General features: G+C 41.8%; 1 protein-coding gene across 5 annotated transcripts in view; it reads right to left on the reverse strand.

Moving 5' to 3' along the window:
- nacc1b (nucleus accumbens associated 1, BEN and BTB (POZ) domain containing b) overlaps positions 1–14,295 on the reverse strand; it is a 33,749-nt gene that overhangs the window by 4,673 nt on the left and 14,781 nt on the right. For 4 of the 5 annotated variants that reach the window (XM_044190129.1, XM_044190127.1, XM_044190131.1 and 1 more), the window contains exon 8: positions 1,631–14,292. In XM_044190129.1, coding sequence (XP_044046064.1) covers positions 13,964–14,292 — 329 coding nt within the window. In that variant the 3' untranslated portion in view covers positions 1,631–13,963. Of the gene's footprint in view, positions 1–427; positions 492–1,630; positions 14,293–14,295 lie in introns of those variants that run through there. The other variant, XM_044190128.1, reaches the window with a different exon arrangement.

Raw genomic sequence — 14,295 nt, forward strand, 5'->3', positions numbered from 1 at the left:
AAATACGAGGCACGTCTGCAAGTACGCCTTGAAAACTAGTCTCTTAGGGTGCATTCAAGAAAATTCTGACAACTGAGATTTTAAAGTAGAAACAAGCTACACTGTCTGGAAAATTCTCACCCATTAGACAAACAACAAGTAAACACTGATGTTGATAATTGATTATGGGAATTTAGTGGATTCTTTAACCAAAAAGGCTGCTGTTGAGCAGCCATATCTGAATCTCAGATGCGTCATTGGCCTTTGCTTAAGATTGTCAAACTGGAAAAGAAACATATTGGCTGCTCTGGAATTGTCAAACTTCTATTAACTACCCACCAAAATCCTGAAGAAAGAAAGAAATACATTTAAGGTGAGAAATAGGAGGCAAGTCACATTATCTAAATATCACATTATCTAAACTTTGGATGATTGATCTCATACTTACCTGAAAAAAGCTGTACTGATTCTTGAGTGGATGTTTCCAGACAAGCAAAACCACCAGCCGGGCCCTTTAAAGCGAGACAATGTGACTTTTGAAAGAAATAACATTGTTCTCTTAGAAATGAAAAGTTAAATTCATAAGCAAAAAAAAACAACACTTTCCTTGGTCTGGTATGACCAGCATATTATGGTGGCTAATTTTAGCAAGCATTAGATAGATTCTGCTGTGAAAATGGGATTACTGAGCAAGTTTTTTTCTATTTGTATAACAGTTACACTACGTGTTAGCATGTGTCACATAAACGTTGCGATGGTTTTATCACAAGAACAAGCAGAAAATACAACATACCTGGCCAGGAGACATGTTTGTTGTTTTTATTTGCCATACTAGTAGCATGGCAATGACAGCCAATCGGTCTGTCGATCATTTCGGTCCAGACTGAAGTATCTTAACAACTAGTGGTTGGATTGACATGACATTTTGTACAGGCATTTCTGGCTCCTAGAGAATGAATCCTACTGACCTTGGCGATCCCAGTACACCATTATGTTAACATTTGTGGTTTTTAGTGAAATGTCTAAACAAACAACACATTTGGTACACACATTCAAGTCCCACTCCCACTTGTAGTTAATAACTTTGGTCATCACCTGACTTTACATCTAGCACCAGCTATCGCCACCATCAGGTCAAAATTTCAATTTGGATTACGACCAAATACCTGCAAAACTAACAACATTCCCCTTAGCCTCAGCTTTACTTTGTATTTTGTGCAAGTTAGCAAATGTTAGCATGCTAAACTAAGATGGTGAACATGGTAAACGTTATACATGCTTAACATCAGCATGTTAACTTTGTCATTATAAGCGTGTTAGCATGCCGGCTTTAGCCTTTAGCACTGCTGTGCCTAAGTACAGCCTTAGTCTTGTTTGCTTGTGGTCCTGGTCGGCTCGTTCTCAATCAGGTCACCTACTGGTGGCGTCTTTAAAGCAGCTGACTCAAGAGCATCTTAGGAAATGAAGGGGAACTCAACATGCCATTATTCTGTAATTGCCATTTGTGGCCACCCTTAAGCAAAGGTTACAGGTATTCTCACTTTAAAAGATTTTAAATGGAACAAAATATTACCTAAAACGTGATCCACTCATACTTGAGGTCATTTTGGATAGGACCTCAGAAAAGGTAAAGAAAGACCCAACACAGCTGTAAGGTCAGTCCTGTTTGTTAAAAACCTTTTATTAAGATATTCAGATTTTTTCCTCATTTTTAATCAGTCTGGTTTCTTTTTCTCTTTACAGTAGTTAATGTGCAATTATCTTTATTACTGGGTCACAGTTAGGAATTCACAAAGTTATTGGCACTTGGAACACATGGGGGAAACACTGGCATGTACACGGGGCGGGGCCGGGGGCGGTGCGAGGGGCGGCGCGACGGGGCATCAGGGCGATCGGTTGGATGGGGGGGCAGGGTAACACGGAGGGGCTGGGGTAAAGATCTGGGGGGTGTATGTGTGTGTGGCGGGGTGAGGTCGGGTATTTTCTTTGACATCAGTAGACGCTACTGCATTATTTTTGTTTATTTTTTTTTTAATCCTTTTTTTTGTTTACTTCCAAAAGCTCTTATTTCACTTTTTGATTTTTCTGGGTTATGAAGAATATTAAAGAATAATACCTCATGCTGCGAGTGCACAACTAACAATCAAACTTCGATAGTGCTTCTATGTCATAATGTACAGTTTATATATTTATATATTTATAGTGGAAAAACGAGAAAAAGAAAATTTCTGCAGAGTATTTTCACCCAACGACACCAGAGACAAGGAAGAGAAGGAATAAAAAATAGTCATTCACGGTTGCTATGCTCATTTGTAAGCCCCCACCCCCCCGCCCGTTCTCTAGTATGATTCTGAGGTAAGACAGTGTTGACATGGACTCTCGGCTTGTGTCCCGTTTCTGTAAAAACCCTGCGCCGTATGCATTCAATGGTCCAAGAGCGCTCTGCTGAGGCTCCCGGGTTTGTTCCTGAAAATCAAAAATGTACCTGCTTTGTAACGGCAGCCACAGCAGTTCAGAAGCTGTCGCAGCGCTGAGATATCTGTGGGGATTAAGTTCTGCTATGGCTGAGAGCTCCCGAGGTAAACTGGTACTTTTTTTAAAACTGCATCAGTGACACGAAGACACGAACACACACGTTCTGCAACACATCCTGAGAGTCTGCAGGTGTGTGTGCGAGCTTCTATATCTCAGAGGTTTGCCCGTTTTGTATTCATTTATACATATACAGTATATATATATATATATATGTGTGTGTGTGTTTGAGTGTTGTCTCTGGTGTGTGGGGATTTGGGAAAGAGCTGAGTAAATGTTTCTGGATAGAAGACTACAGACCTGCAGACAGTAGGAAAAGAGACTCGCGGAGCTTGAGGAGCGCAAGGGGAAAGGTCGGGGCGAGGGGTGATGAGGTCAGGCCGCAGCGCCGAAGATGATGAGGAGGAAGGCGGCTGAGCAGAGAGGAAGGGATGGAGGGGGAGAAATAAACAATGAGGCTTCACCTCAGGATCACGATCTTGATTCAAAAGGGTTTTGTATCCACTTCCCTCGCTCCTCTGTTCTCAAGTTTAGCCAGTTTTTACACACTTAACGACATCTCCTGACATTACTTCAGGTTTTCAGCAGGGTTCCTACACAGGAAAAAAATCCACCCTCTGTTTCCAAAAGTTAATCTGATATCAAGTGTTGAAATGTACTTCTTTTGGTGTATTCACATGCCTTAGCCACTTCTCTGTCACCTTCCGATTTCCTACATTTACCGGAATGCATTAACTTTCCATAACGTGTCGTGGCTGCCTTGCACACAGGTTGAGAGACTACAATTCATGTAGAAGCGGGTCTCTCTGCTTCGTCTGTGGTGGATTTAGAAAGCATTTGCAAATGCAGCTTTAAAAGGGAGACACCAGAACTTGGTGTTCACTGTTGAATACACCAAAATATGTGATTTCTAACACCAGAATTTAAATGTTTGAGGGTGGATTTTCCTTTAACATTTCATTTGAAAATGCATTTAAAAAAATGGCAATATGACCGTCAATCATACATGACAGTGCAAGTCACACCCCACAAGCAAATTGATGGAATTGATAGGACAGCAAAGTCGTCCATCTTTGCTTCCTTCATTGATTTGGAAATCAGACGTGGACATCCGCCTGATTATCAGCCTCAAGCTGTTTCTAAAGCTAAATTGTTGACTGTGGCTTATTGTCACACTGAATGTTTTGTGCTCGTTTGGATTGACACTAAACCAATTAACCATCAAATGCTTGCTGGGTGATCATACCTTTCTTGGTGATTTTTCTGGGATTCTCTAAAAAAAAAGGCCTAGAAACGATCAGAATTCACTTCATATCAATTTCCAGATCTGTGTTGGAACCCTGTCTGAATCAACTCCAACCTTCACCCTTCATCCCCCCAACTCCTCCCCCACCCCCATTCAGAGGAGAGTTTGCACAGTCTATGCTCCCACTTCCCACCTGAGGGGAGACAGGTCGATGGACACATCATCATTTTTACAGTAAACAACAAATGTCATAAAGAGAGAGAAGAGAAAACAAACATACAAAATAAAAAAAGGGAATGATAGTACAAAAAAAAGATAAAAACAACAAAAATAAGGAACTTACAAAAAGAACCCTCACATTACATCTCGATTCCCACCCCCCAAATCAACAAAAGTCTCATTTCTGACACCAGCATCCAACCCACAGACATAGTGACATCGTGACATAGTGAGCGTGCTCAGAAAGGTGCAGAGGGCTTTGGCTCTCCAGGACAGTTAAGCGCTCGCCCAAAGGTGCTTTTTCTTTCTCTTTTCTTTTTTCCCCCCACTCTCACCTTGTCACTTTTGTTCTTTTCTGTGGATTGGCAGCTGAGACGGAGATCAGGACTGAAAAACAGACGGACAAAGTTGTGGATGGACGAGTCAAAGCACAAAAACAGCTGCAGCGCTCTTTTCTTTTGGAAGTCGTGTCAGCAACTTTCAATCTACTGACAACTTTATTTGGCATCTTGGCCCACATTCAGTGGACATTTTGGTGGGTTTGCGTCTTGTGTCGGATTTGTAAAATGAGCAGCAGAAGCCTCCGGCGGTCTGCTGTTAAGGTGCTCGGATGAATACAGTGATCGAGACTCTTTCATTACAATCGTAGCTTGTGTAGGATCACTGCTTCTTGGGATCTCGCCCGCTGGTGGCGTTGGCAGTTACTGCAGCCGCTGAGCCCCCCCCTTCTCTGAGCCGCAGTAGCTGCATTTAGCCACCAGGTGACGTCTAAAGAAAAAAAAAAAAAAAACATTCAAGCGGCAGTAGCTTATTCTTTGTGGAAAAGCTGGTTCGAGAACCAGGTCAAGTAAACTTACTTTGGGTCAATTTCTAATGGAAGTTTATGGAAGCTTGGCTAAGAAATGTATTATATAAAAAGACAATGGAGTGTAAGATTTTATCCATTAAGAGATATTTTTAAAAACAGACTTGTAGCCTTAAAATGATCTGAGCCCAACAGTGTTTTGTTTGCCTCGACAGTCCATCCATCCACCAGTCGGTCCGTCCGTGTGCTTTCTGCAGTCCCTGATCCTACCCAGACAACAGCTGCATTACAGTAAAAACCAAACATCTGGTCCAGCATTAAAAGCCCAATCCTCAACCCTCCCGCCCGCAGCACCTCAGTCATACAACAATCGCAATGCAAAAATATGTGGTTCTCTTTCTCTAAACTATTTTACAGCTAACCATGTCTCCACTTTCTCTTTTTGTAATTTTTTACACAACTTGGCAACTCTACGTACAGGTGTTAATGTTGAATTATTAGTAGCATCTTTCTTAAAAACACATTAACTCTCAAGGACTACAGTACACTAGCTCAAATGTAGAAAACAAAAACACAATAGCAACAGAACATGAAATGTAAATGTAAAAACGAAAAAAGAAAAATTTTGAAATGTGTACAAAGCTCTTCTAAAAGCGCGACCGAACTCGTATCGCTTTGAAAAAACGTCTGCGCTGGCCCCGCTCAACCTTTAGTCGTAAAACTGTGCTCAGACATAGCTGCCCTACCAAGAGGCAAAAAGCTGCAACCTGTGATGACTTCTAAAAAAAGGTCAAAGGTAGGTTTTATATTTCATAAAAAAAAGATAGTGATATACAGCCCATGGTGCTTGGCTGACCAAGTTTTACTGTTCAGTTTCATTTCATGTTTCAGTTTTTGCTCTTTGCAGGGCAGAGGAGTGTTCAAAACTTCTTTTTGAAAATCATTCTCTCCTTTCTCCTCTCAGTAGCGCTCAGCTACTGGCTTGTAACATTTCCTCCAAATCAAAGAGGAAATAAAACAGACAGACAGATATTAAAGAAAACATCCCTTTTGCTGTGCTTGTTTGAAGTACGCCAAATTTCTCTACAATTTATCTTCAAAACCCTGGATGTCAAAACCAGTTCGAACCCCTGCGCACCCAGTCGACAACCCGAGGCCCCGGGAGAACCGGCCAATCACCGTCAGACAGCGGAAACTTGGACAAAAAGCATGTTGGATCTGCCTTAACCCTCTATAATCACAACTTCTACATTATTTTCTTTTCAAAATCTTGCACATTGACAAAAATTACTTTTTAAAATTACAAAAACGGTCAACTTCTATCTTGATTTCCTGCCTGTATTAGAAGATTAAAGCCCACGGTTAGACAGTTTGTAAAATCAACACCTACTACTCCAGTGGTTCCCTGCCTGTGGCTTGTGGATTGTGAGATGAATGTAAGGGGTCGGCAGATGATAAAACTAAATTCTGACATAAAATTACACACAATTGCATTTTTCTTATGAAATTCTGGATATTTTTAGCTAGCTCCAACTAACGATTGTTTTCCTTATTGATTACTCTGCCTCTTATTTTCATGACTTTCTCGATAAATTGTTTGGTCTATAAAATGACAGAATCCAAAAGACCAAAGTCCCAATGATATTCAATTTTATCATAGAAGACTAAGAAAACAGGCAAATATTTACATTTGGAACCACAATTGGAATGGCAATTAATTAATTATTAAAATCCAATTAATTTTCTGTTGTTCAACTAATCAAAATATTTGATTACAGTTATTAAAATGAAACAATCTGAGAAGGGAACATTGCACTTAGACATGATTTTGTATTGAGTAAGGGGCCACAAGCACAGGTCGGGAACCACTGTCCTACTAAATATGATGTGTTATCCACACTGCCCCTTCATGTCGGGCTCCTGCTAATTCAAAAATCTGTTGTTTTTCCTGACCTGTAGTTGTTCACTACAGATTAAGATTTGCCTGGTGTTCAACATAACACACACACTGACAACATCTGGGCAGATTGACTTCCAATGAGGCCAAAATCACCTCCACAGTTGCAGCAAAAATGTCTTCACATCATCACATCGCAGTGCTTAAAAAAGGACAGTGGGGGAAAACATTCAGCCAAATGTGTTTCTGGACATAAAAACTCTTTTACAGATAGTGCAATTTCAACTTTGTGGAAAAAAAAAAAAAAAAAAAAATCAAAGATCATTTTCCTTGTTCTCCACAAATCTTAACTAAAGTTTTGGAAGCTTTATTCTTTATCTGGATCCCCCGTTGTCCAGTAAGTGGGTGCTTGTCTTGCTGAGATCGTTTTGAGGGATTTGGGCAACTCTACCGTTTATTCATTCAGCCCACCACGACCCCACCCCTCTACAAAATGCCACGCTACATAAATAAACAAGTACCCAGGTATTTATCTTGGTGGCACAGGGCCAGAGAGAGACAATCACCTCCTCCTTCCTCCCTGTCATTAGCCTCCTCTCTCTCTCCTCTCACTCTTGTCTCTTTGTCTGGATTGTGGCTTCGCTCATGTGACGGCAGACTGCCGCAATGCCTCATCTGTCCTGGGAGATTCTTAACAAACATCTCTCTCCTCCTCAGGAAGAACAGCACCACCTCCTCCCCTCACTGCTCAAGTCTAGGATGATTATAATTATTTTCTTAACCCCACTTGGTCACTTGGTTCAACAGTCTGGTCGATATTCGCCTCATGATTGGCTGCGTCTCTCATGTGGACGTTCTGATTTGTCGGCCACAGCAGCCAGGGGAATAAAAAGGGACAGATAGACCTTCCTCATCAATCGTTTGATTATTACAAAAGGTGCAGTAAACACAAAAATCACACAATTGGACCACGAGTGTTCCATGAGAGGGGGGTGGGCAGCACACACACACACACGTTTGTTTCACTATCCCCATGGGGGACAGTCATTGACATAATGCTTTCCCTAGCTCCTTACCCTAACCTAATTGTAACCTGCACCCTAAAACCAAGCCTTAACCCTCAAAAAGCAGTCTCTACCAATGGAGACCTCAATTTTTGTCCTCACGGTGACACAAGTCCCCATGGGTTAGTATGCATCCAGGTTAAAGTCCCCACTGGGATATAAGAACATGAAAAACAAACACCACTGATGTACCTGGTCAGATGTACCTACGCCCATTTATTTGCATATTTGCATTCGAATAGCTCACATGTATGCACACACACATGCAGCAACACATTTGGCAGCCCCATCTGCTGTTGTTGTAGACCACACACACACACACACACACACACACACAGATTCAGATATACGGGTGAGCGTTTGGCAGGGATTTGCATTCTATGAAGAAAATGGAGTCGACACAGAAATGAAGCAGCGGTGGATGGAAAATGATGGTTTACATAATGAAGCAACAAGGGACCAACACTATTTAGCTCTTTCCTCTGTGTGTGTGTGTGTGTACACATGATAGAGAGAGAGGGAGAGAGACATAGGGGGACAGCATGGGAGAGAGATAGAAATGTATACATGTGGAGAGCAGACGAGACAGAAAGATGTAAATGAAGAAAACAGAAAACAGAAACAGAAATACAGAGACAGGCGAGGGGCGAGGACAGAGAGGGAGGGCAGAAAAAGAGATTGAGGAGGGAAAAAAGTGTCCTGGCTACAGTTGTGCTGCTGTCCCATAAAAGAGTACAGGACATTTACCAGGCAGCAACAGGATATTTAGTGCAAGAATCTGGAGGATAAAAAAAAAGAAATAAAAAAAAAATCTGAAAAGAAGAGTTGATAGAAGTGCTCATGATCTGCTTTGTCTGAAATCTATTTTACATTTCGCTGATTTTGAGAAAAAATAAAACTCTCGTCCAGTAGGAACAGTAGAGCTGTAGCCATGCAATATATCTGCAGCTTTCATATGGCACATATGTATAGACTCTGTGCTGTGGATATAGATATGTGACTCTGCAGATGTGTGTGTGTGTGTGTGTGTGTGTGTGTGTGTGTGTGTGTGTGTGTGTGTGTGTGTGTGTGTGTGTGTGTGTGTAAGGCAGAGGAGGCAGACAAAAACAAACAGCCACTCATCTCAACCTCTGCGCACATACCACCCACACACACACACACACACACACACCTTGCAGAGCTGAGCACCCAAACCACCCACACACAGTGACAGACATGCGCAGTTGCCACATGAAGCCAGACACACACGTATGCAGCACATAGATCGAGACGCAGACCCAGGCTGGCATAGGCATGCGCATTACACACACACACACGAACGCACACACACACACACACACAGAGTACCACTGTCAAATGCTCTTTCGAGTGAGGAGGCAGACATTAACATGCCATAAATGGAGATGGAGGGAAGCGAGTGGGGAGAGAAAAAAAACCCTGCATACATACATTAATATGCACACACACACAAACATTAAAAACACACCCACGCATTATTTTCACCCACAGATGTGCGCGCGCGCACACACACACGCACACACAAAGCCTTTACAAACAGCTCTCAAACCCACCCTACAACAAACCACACACAAAAACACACTTACATACACACCAGTATGCATGCATGCATTCACACCAAATCATCCGAGCGTCCCAGCCAACACCCCCCCTCCTCCCCTCTCCTCATTCATCCCTCCTCTCTGGGGAGGTTCAGACTGTCCTCTTCTTCCCTCTGTATCTCTCAGAATTTTTTTCTCATTTAAGGCGGTGGTTTTAAACAAAGCATTGGAATAAAGATTTTTTTTTTTTTTTTTTAAAAGGAAAATAAAACAAATGTGCAAACTGTCTCCTCCATCTCCCCCTCCTCCCTGCCCTCCCCCCATCCCTTTCACTTTTTCCATTTCTTTCTTTATCTCTCACTCTTCTTCTTGCCTCTGTCCTCAGTTATTGAACTTGGTTAAGTCTCCACGGACCGTACCATGTGCTCCAGAATAGAAGGTGGGGATTGAAAAAAAAAAAAAACCCCAGTTACTTTTCACCTCCTGACTGTAAGACCTTTCGGTGCTTGTCTTAGGACCAAGGGTTCTTTGACTGATAGCCTTTTTCTAAGACATAATTTAAAAAAAAAAACTTGATATACATGTAAATATATAAAAACAAATAGTAAACATCTTTCCTCAAAAGCCAGGCTGTAAAAAGCAGACATTTTTTTTTACAACACTGGTCTACAAAACTGGTTCAGTTCAAGACAGGTTAGATGACGCCTCAAAGGCTGTTTTTGGTTCTTCTCTAGGGTGTTTCAACATGCAGTGCCATTTCTGTGTTTCGCTTAACTGACTATTTAAACGACAGACCCTTCACCTTGAGGGTCTGTGTGTGTGTGTGTGTGTGTGTGTGTGTGTGTGTGTGTGTGTGTGTGTGTGTGTGTGTGTGTGTGTGTGTGGGGGCAGTCCAAACATTAATATAAACCTGTGACAGTGACACTGAACAGTTCACCACAGCGGCCTCTGCCCATTTCTGATGCCGTAGTGGCAATAAGGTGCTTGAGGTTTCTTCAAATTTAAAAAGGAAAAAAAACAAAACAAAAAAACACCAAAACAGGCCAAATATGCACTAAAAAATTAATAAAAAAAAAAAAGAATGTCAGTTATCTCAGAAGTTGCTAGTTAACAATAAAACAAATCTAATATTTCATGTCCTTTCTTGTTTGGATTTTAAAGTGTTAGTGTGTTAAAGATTATCACGCTTAAAAAAAAAAACACTTGCTCTGGGAATTTCATAGCAATAGTAATCACATGTGCCAAGTTTGGTTCGCCAGTCCTGGCAGATCCACAAATTTAACACACAGGAAATTGTACATAAAAACAGAGGAAATTATATATTATAAATGTGGATGTAACAGCTGGATAATCTGTCAAAATACACTCTACGCGTTCTCTTATTAACCATGATGGCACCTTTGACATTGAAGGCACTCTGCAACCCCCTACAGTCAATGCATCACATTTCCAAACACACTTGTAAAGTAAAGTTTACACTGTGTAAAGTTCTTATTATTATAATGTGACCACCAGTTTTTACAGGTTGTGCCAAATTCACCGAGGCAAACAGAAACTTCAGGATAACAAACCAAACCAGAATCACTGGTTGGTGTTCACTCTTGTTTGCTGGCCTACATACCAATGCTGTAATCTGAAGGTCAGTCTTCACAATAACGTGACAATCTCATAATACAGGATATGGGTCTGCTTTTTTATGAATTTTCAAAATGGTTCCTCACTTGTAAACAAACCAATTTTCCAAACTTTAAATATCAATCAAGACCTTTACAGGAACAAAGTCTGTTTTCAATCTAATCATTTTTGGCAAAATGCTGTCATACAGCAAAAATTCAGCACTCAGGGCTCCAGAGAGAAACTTTCCATGTCACCTAGTGCCACTTAATAACTGCCTGTGACAATTTAGATACTTCACAACAGTCACCACCTGGAGTTGGACTCGCACTGCTCTGATCTTAGTCTTGACTTGTCAACACCTTAACAGAACAAGTGCACAAATACAGGGATTTATTGCACTTAGGTGTGAGGCAATAAACCACCTTTTGTGGCCTGGATGTAATCAACACAACTCAGCCTTCTTCAGCCCCCGACATTAGCCTAAAAAGGATTTAAACTTTTATTTGAATCTGCCAACAATTATGTTGGATACACGGAGAAACTATTCTTAGTTTTACCCTGCAGTGCTGAAAGTTACAAACTACTGGGCTGCACAATTTGTGCATTGATCAAATCTGTTTAACATTTAAAACAGAATATATATACATACATACATTTACAGTTGGCTAACTTTGCTTCCATATTATTCACACTTTCATTAGGCCTATCATTCCCCAGTACCAAACAGACAGCTGTGTCAGGTCTGTCATAAGAAATATTGACATTATATAGATTGTCTAGGATTGATTAATATCAGTGGCACTAAAATCAACAAGTTCACCTGGAGCCCTTGTATTCAACCTCAAATTGAACAAGCGCAAAAAGCCCTTGCCAGGGTTTAGCTGATAAGTGTGTTCAGCTGTATTGTGGATTGTGGAGGTCAATTTTTCTAAAGAGAAAAGATCTCGTTCTGTATTCTTGTTCTTTTTTCTGAAAGCTACCATTCAGCCACGCAAGTATCAAAGGTGAATATGACTGCAATATGACTTTCAGGGTTGTTTCTGTGTGAACATTTTATGATTTCCATTATTTAGCAGCTTTCTTTTTATAGTTCTAAATACCTCACGTAAAGCCAGGGACTTTACTGTCAAACCAACAAACAACACTTTCAGCCAGTGCAGGGAAAGTTTACCTTTTCCATTAGATCTACTATAGCCTCATTAAACACAAAACAAATTTAAGGTGAATGCTTACATGTGACGAACAACAGCCCCTCAGGTCTGCTTTGGTGTAATTCCCCTTTAATTCCCACGTTTCTCTGGTGTACTGTAGCTGATGCGGCTGACAGCGCCCAAATGCGTATTAGCATGTATGTGTGCTCACCGCAGCGATGGGTGAATGAATCAACCAAGCGTGTGAAAACACACCGTCTGGCATCCCGCTCTCTCTGCTGCAGCACACACACACAAACAGTGTGGTCGTTCAAACACACACGGAGCTGTATTCCTTGCAATGTACCAATGCCTGAATTAGCACCTTTGTCCATGCCAGGCGAGCACGCATCCAAGCAGCAGAGCCTGAGGAAACTGTGCTGTGCTGACACTTACATAGCTGCGAATATTCTTAGGGAAAACAATTTAAGCATGAGCTGAAAACAAAAGAACATCACCGCTATATCCTCACACACACACACACACACCCGCAACTCGTTCCTAAGCTCACAAGCAGAAACAGGCTTTTGGATAATTCTTAACTTTCTTTCAGATTTAAAAAAAAAAAAAAAAAAAAGGTGATAAACAGATATATAAATTGGATTTCAGCTTGTATTTTTCTCTTTTGCATTTTTTTTTTAAAATAAAACCACCTCCCTTCTCTTTCTGATACATACAAAAACGTAGTTTGATTGTACTCATACCGCAGGAAATAACAGTGCATTTATCACGCGCAAACTCTTTGACAATCATCTGTAACAAGTTTCCTTTCCCTCAGGAGGCTTGGCAAAAATCACACACAAAAAGGAAAAATTAAGAATTTAAATACAAAAAAGTAAAACTGAAATGGTTTTTTTACATTTTAGGGTCAAAAAGTGTGTGTGTGTGTGTGTGTGTGTGTGTGTGTGTGTGTGTGTGTGTGTGTGTGTGTGGTGGGGGTGTTTAGTGAAGCAAATCTTAGTTTTTCCCGTCTGCCACCAGACTGTCAGTCAGAACTCACCAGCATTTCTCTAAGGGCTGGCAGGTCAGTTTCCCAGCAACCCCGGCATGGGTTAAAGAGCAGGGTTGGTGAGGTCGGGCGGAGGTCGGGGAGATCATAAACCATGCCAATATACATATTAATATTCATTTCAACCCCTGACCTCATCAACCCCACGCTGTCAGAGAAGCTTTCATCTGGCTGTCCAGATGAAAAACAGCAAAACAAAAAAACAACAACAAAAAAAAAGGGCTCTGAACAAACTCACTCAACCTCCACTGACTTAACGCTGCGGTCCGGATGCTTCGCCACACATACATTCAATATCAAAACAACAGTGTTACCGGAGTTTGGGGAAGGAAATATCACTTTCTCCAAACAGGATTACCCCTCCCCCCTCCCCCCTTCCCAGGGAATGTCTGATTGATTATGGTAAGAAAAGGGCCTTAGTGACAGTACACACTTTTAAAAACAAAAAAAAATAAAAGGCTAAAACAATCAGGTCTTGAAAGGTTGCAGAGGAATGAAGAGGTGGGGGGGGGGCTAATTGTCAACCTCCTCCCTCTGCTACCTTTCTCTCTGTCTTTCTATCTCTCTCTACCAGAAAAGCAAGGAAGAACAATCCAAACAGAGGCATTCTGGGCCGTTGAGAGAGAGACAAATGTGGACAAACGAAGGAAGGAAAGCAGAACAAACTGATCAAAAGAGGTGAAAAAGAAGAAACAGATCCCTTAACACATGGTGGCTAGGAGACGAGTGACAACTGTCATCACGACCACAGCAGCCACCGTTCTCTACTCATCGCCTCAGAGAAATGCCATCCCTCCCTCCATTGATATGTCCATCTGTCCATTCATCTATCTGTTCGTCACTCACTCAAAACAAAGTGCTGCCGTCTCCTCCCGCCCCATGGAGGGTGTCTGCTGGCGTGGCTCCACCTCCCACTTCGTTATTGTTGGCGGCCGCTGCCGCCGCCACGGCTTCCAAGGAGGCGGGGTCAAAGCCTTGTTCTGCCCCCAGTGCATCGGCCTCCATCTTCACGCTATCGGCCAGAAAAGCAGAGTAGGCGTCGCTGTCAGCCATCAGCAGTTTAAGCTTGGGTATCCAGCTCTTGCGGACAACGCGGCGGGCGTTGGTGCACATGTCGGCCGCGATGGCGTTCATCTCGCTCTCCTTGAAGCTCGGCGCAAAGTTCTGGCAGTAAACTG

This window comes from Siniperca chuatsi, linkage group LG3, assembly GCF_020085105.1.
Source record: "Siniperca chuatsi isolate FFG_IHB_CAS linkage group LG3, ASM2008510v1, whole genome shotgun sequence".
Taxonomy (NCBI): domain Eukaryota; kingdom Metazoa; phylum Chordata; class Actinopteri; order Centrarchiformes; family Sinipercidae; genus Siniperca; species Siniperca chuatsi.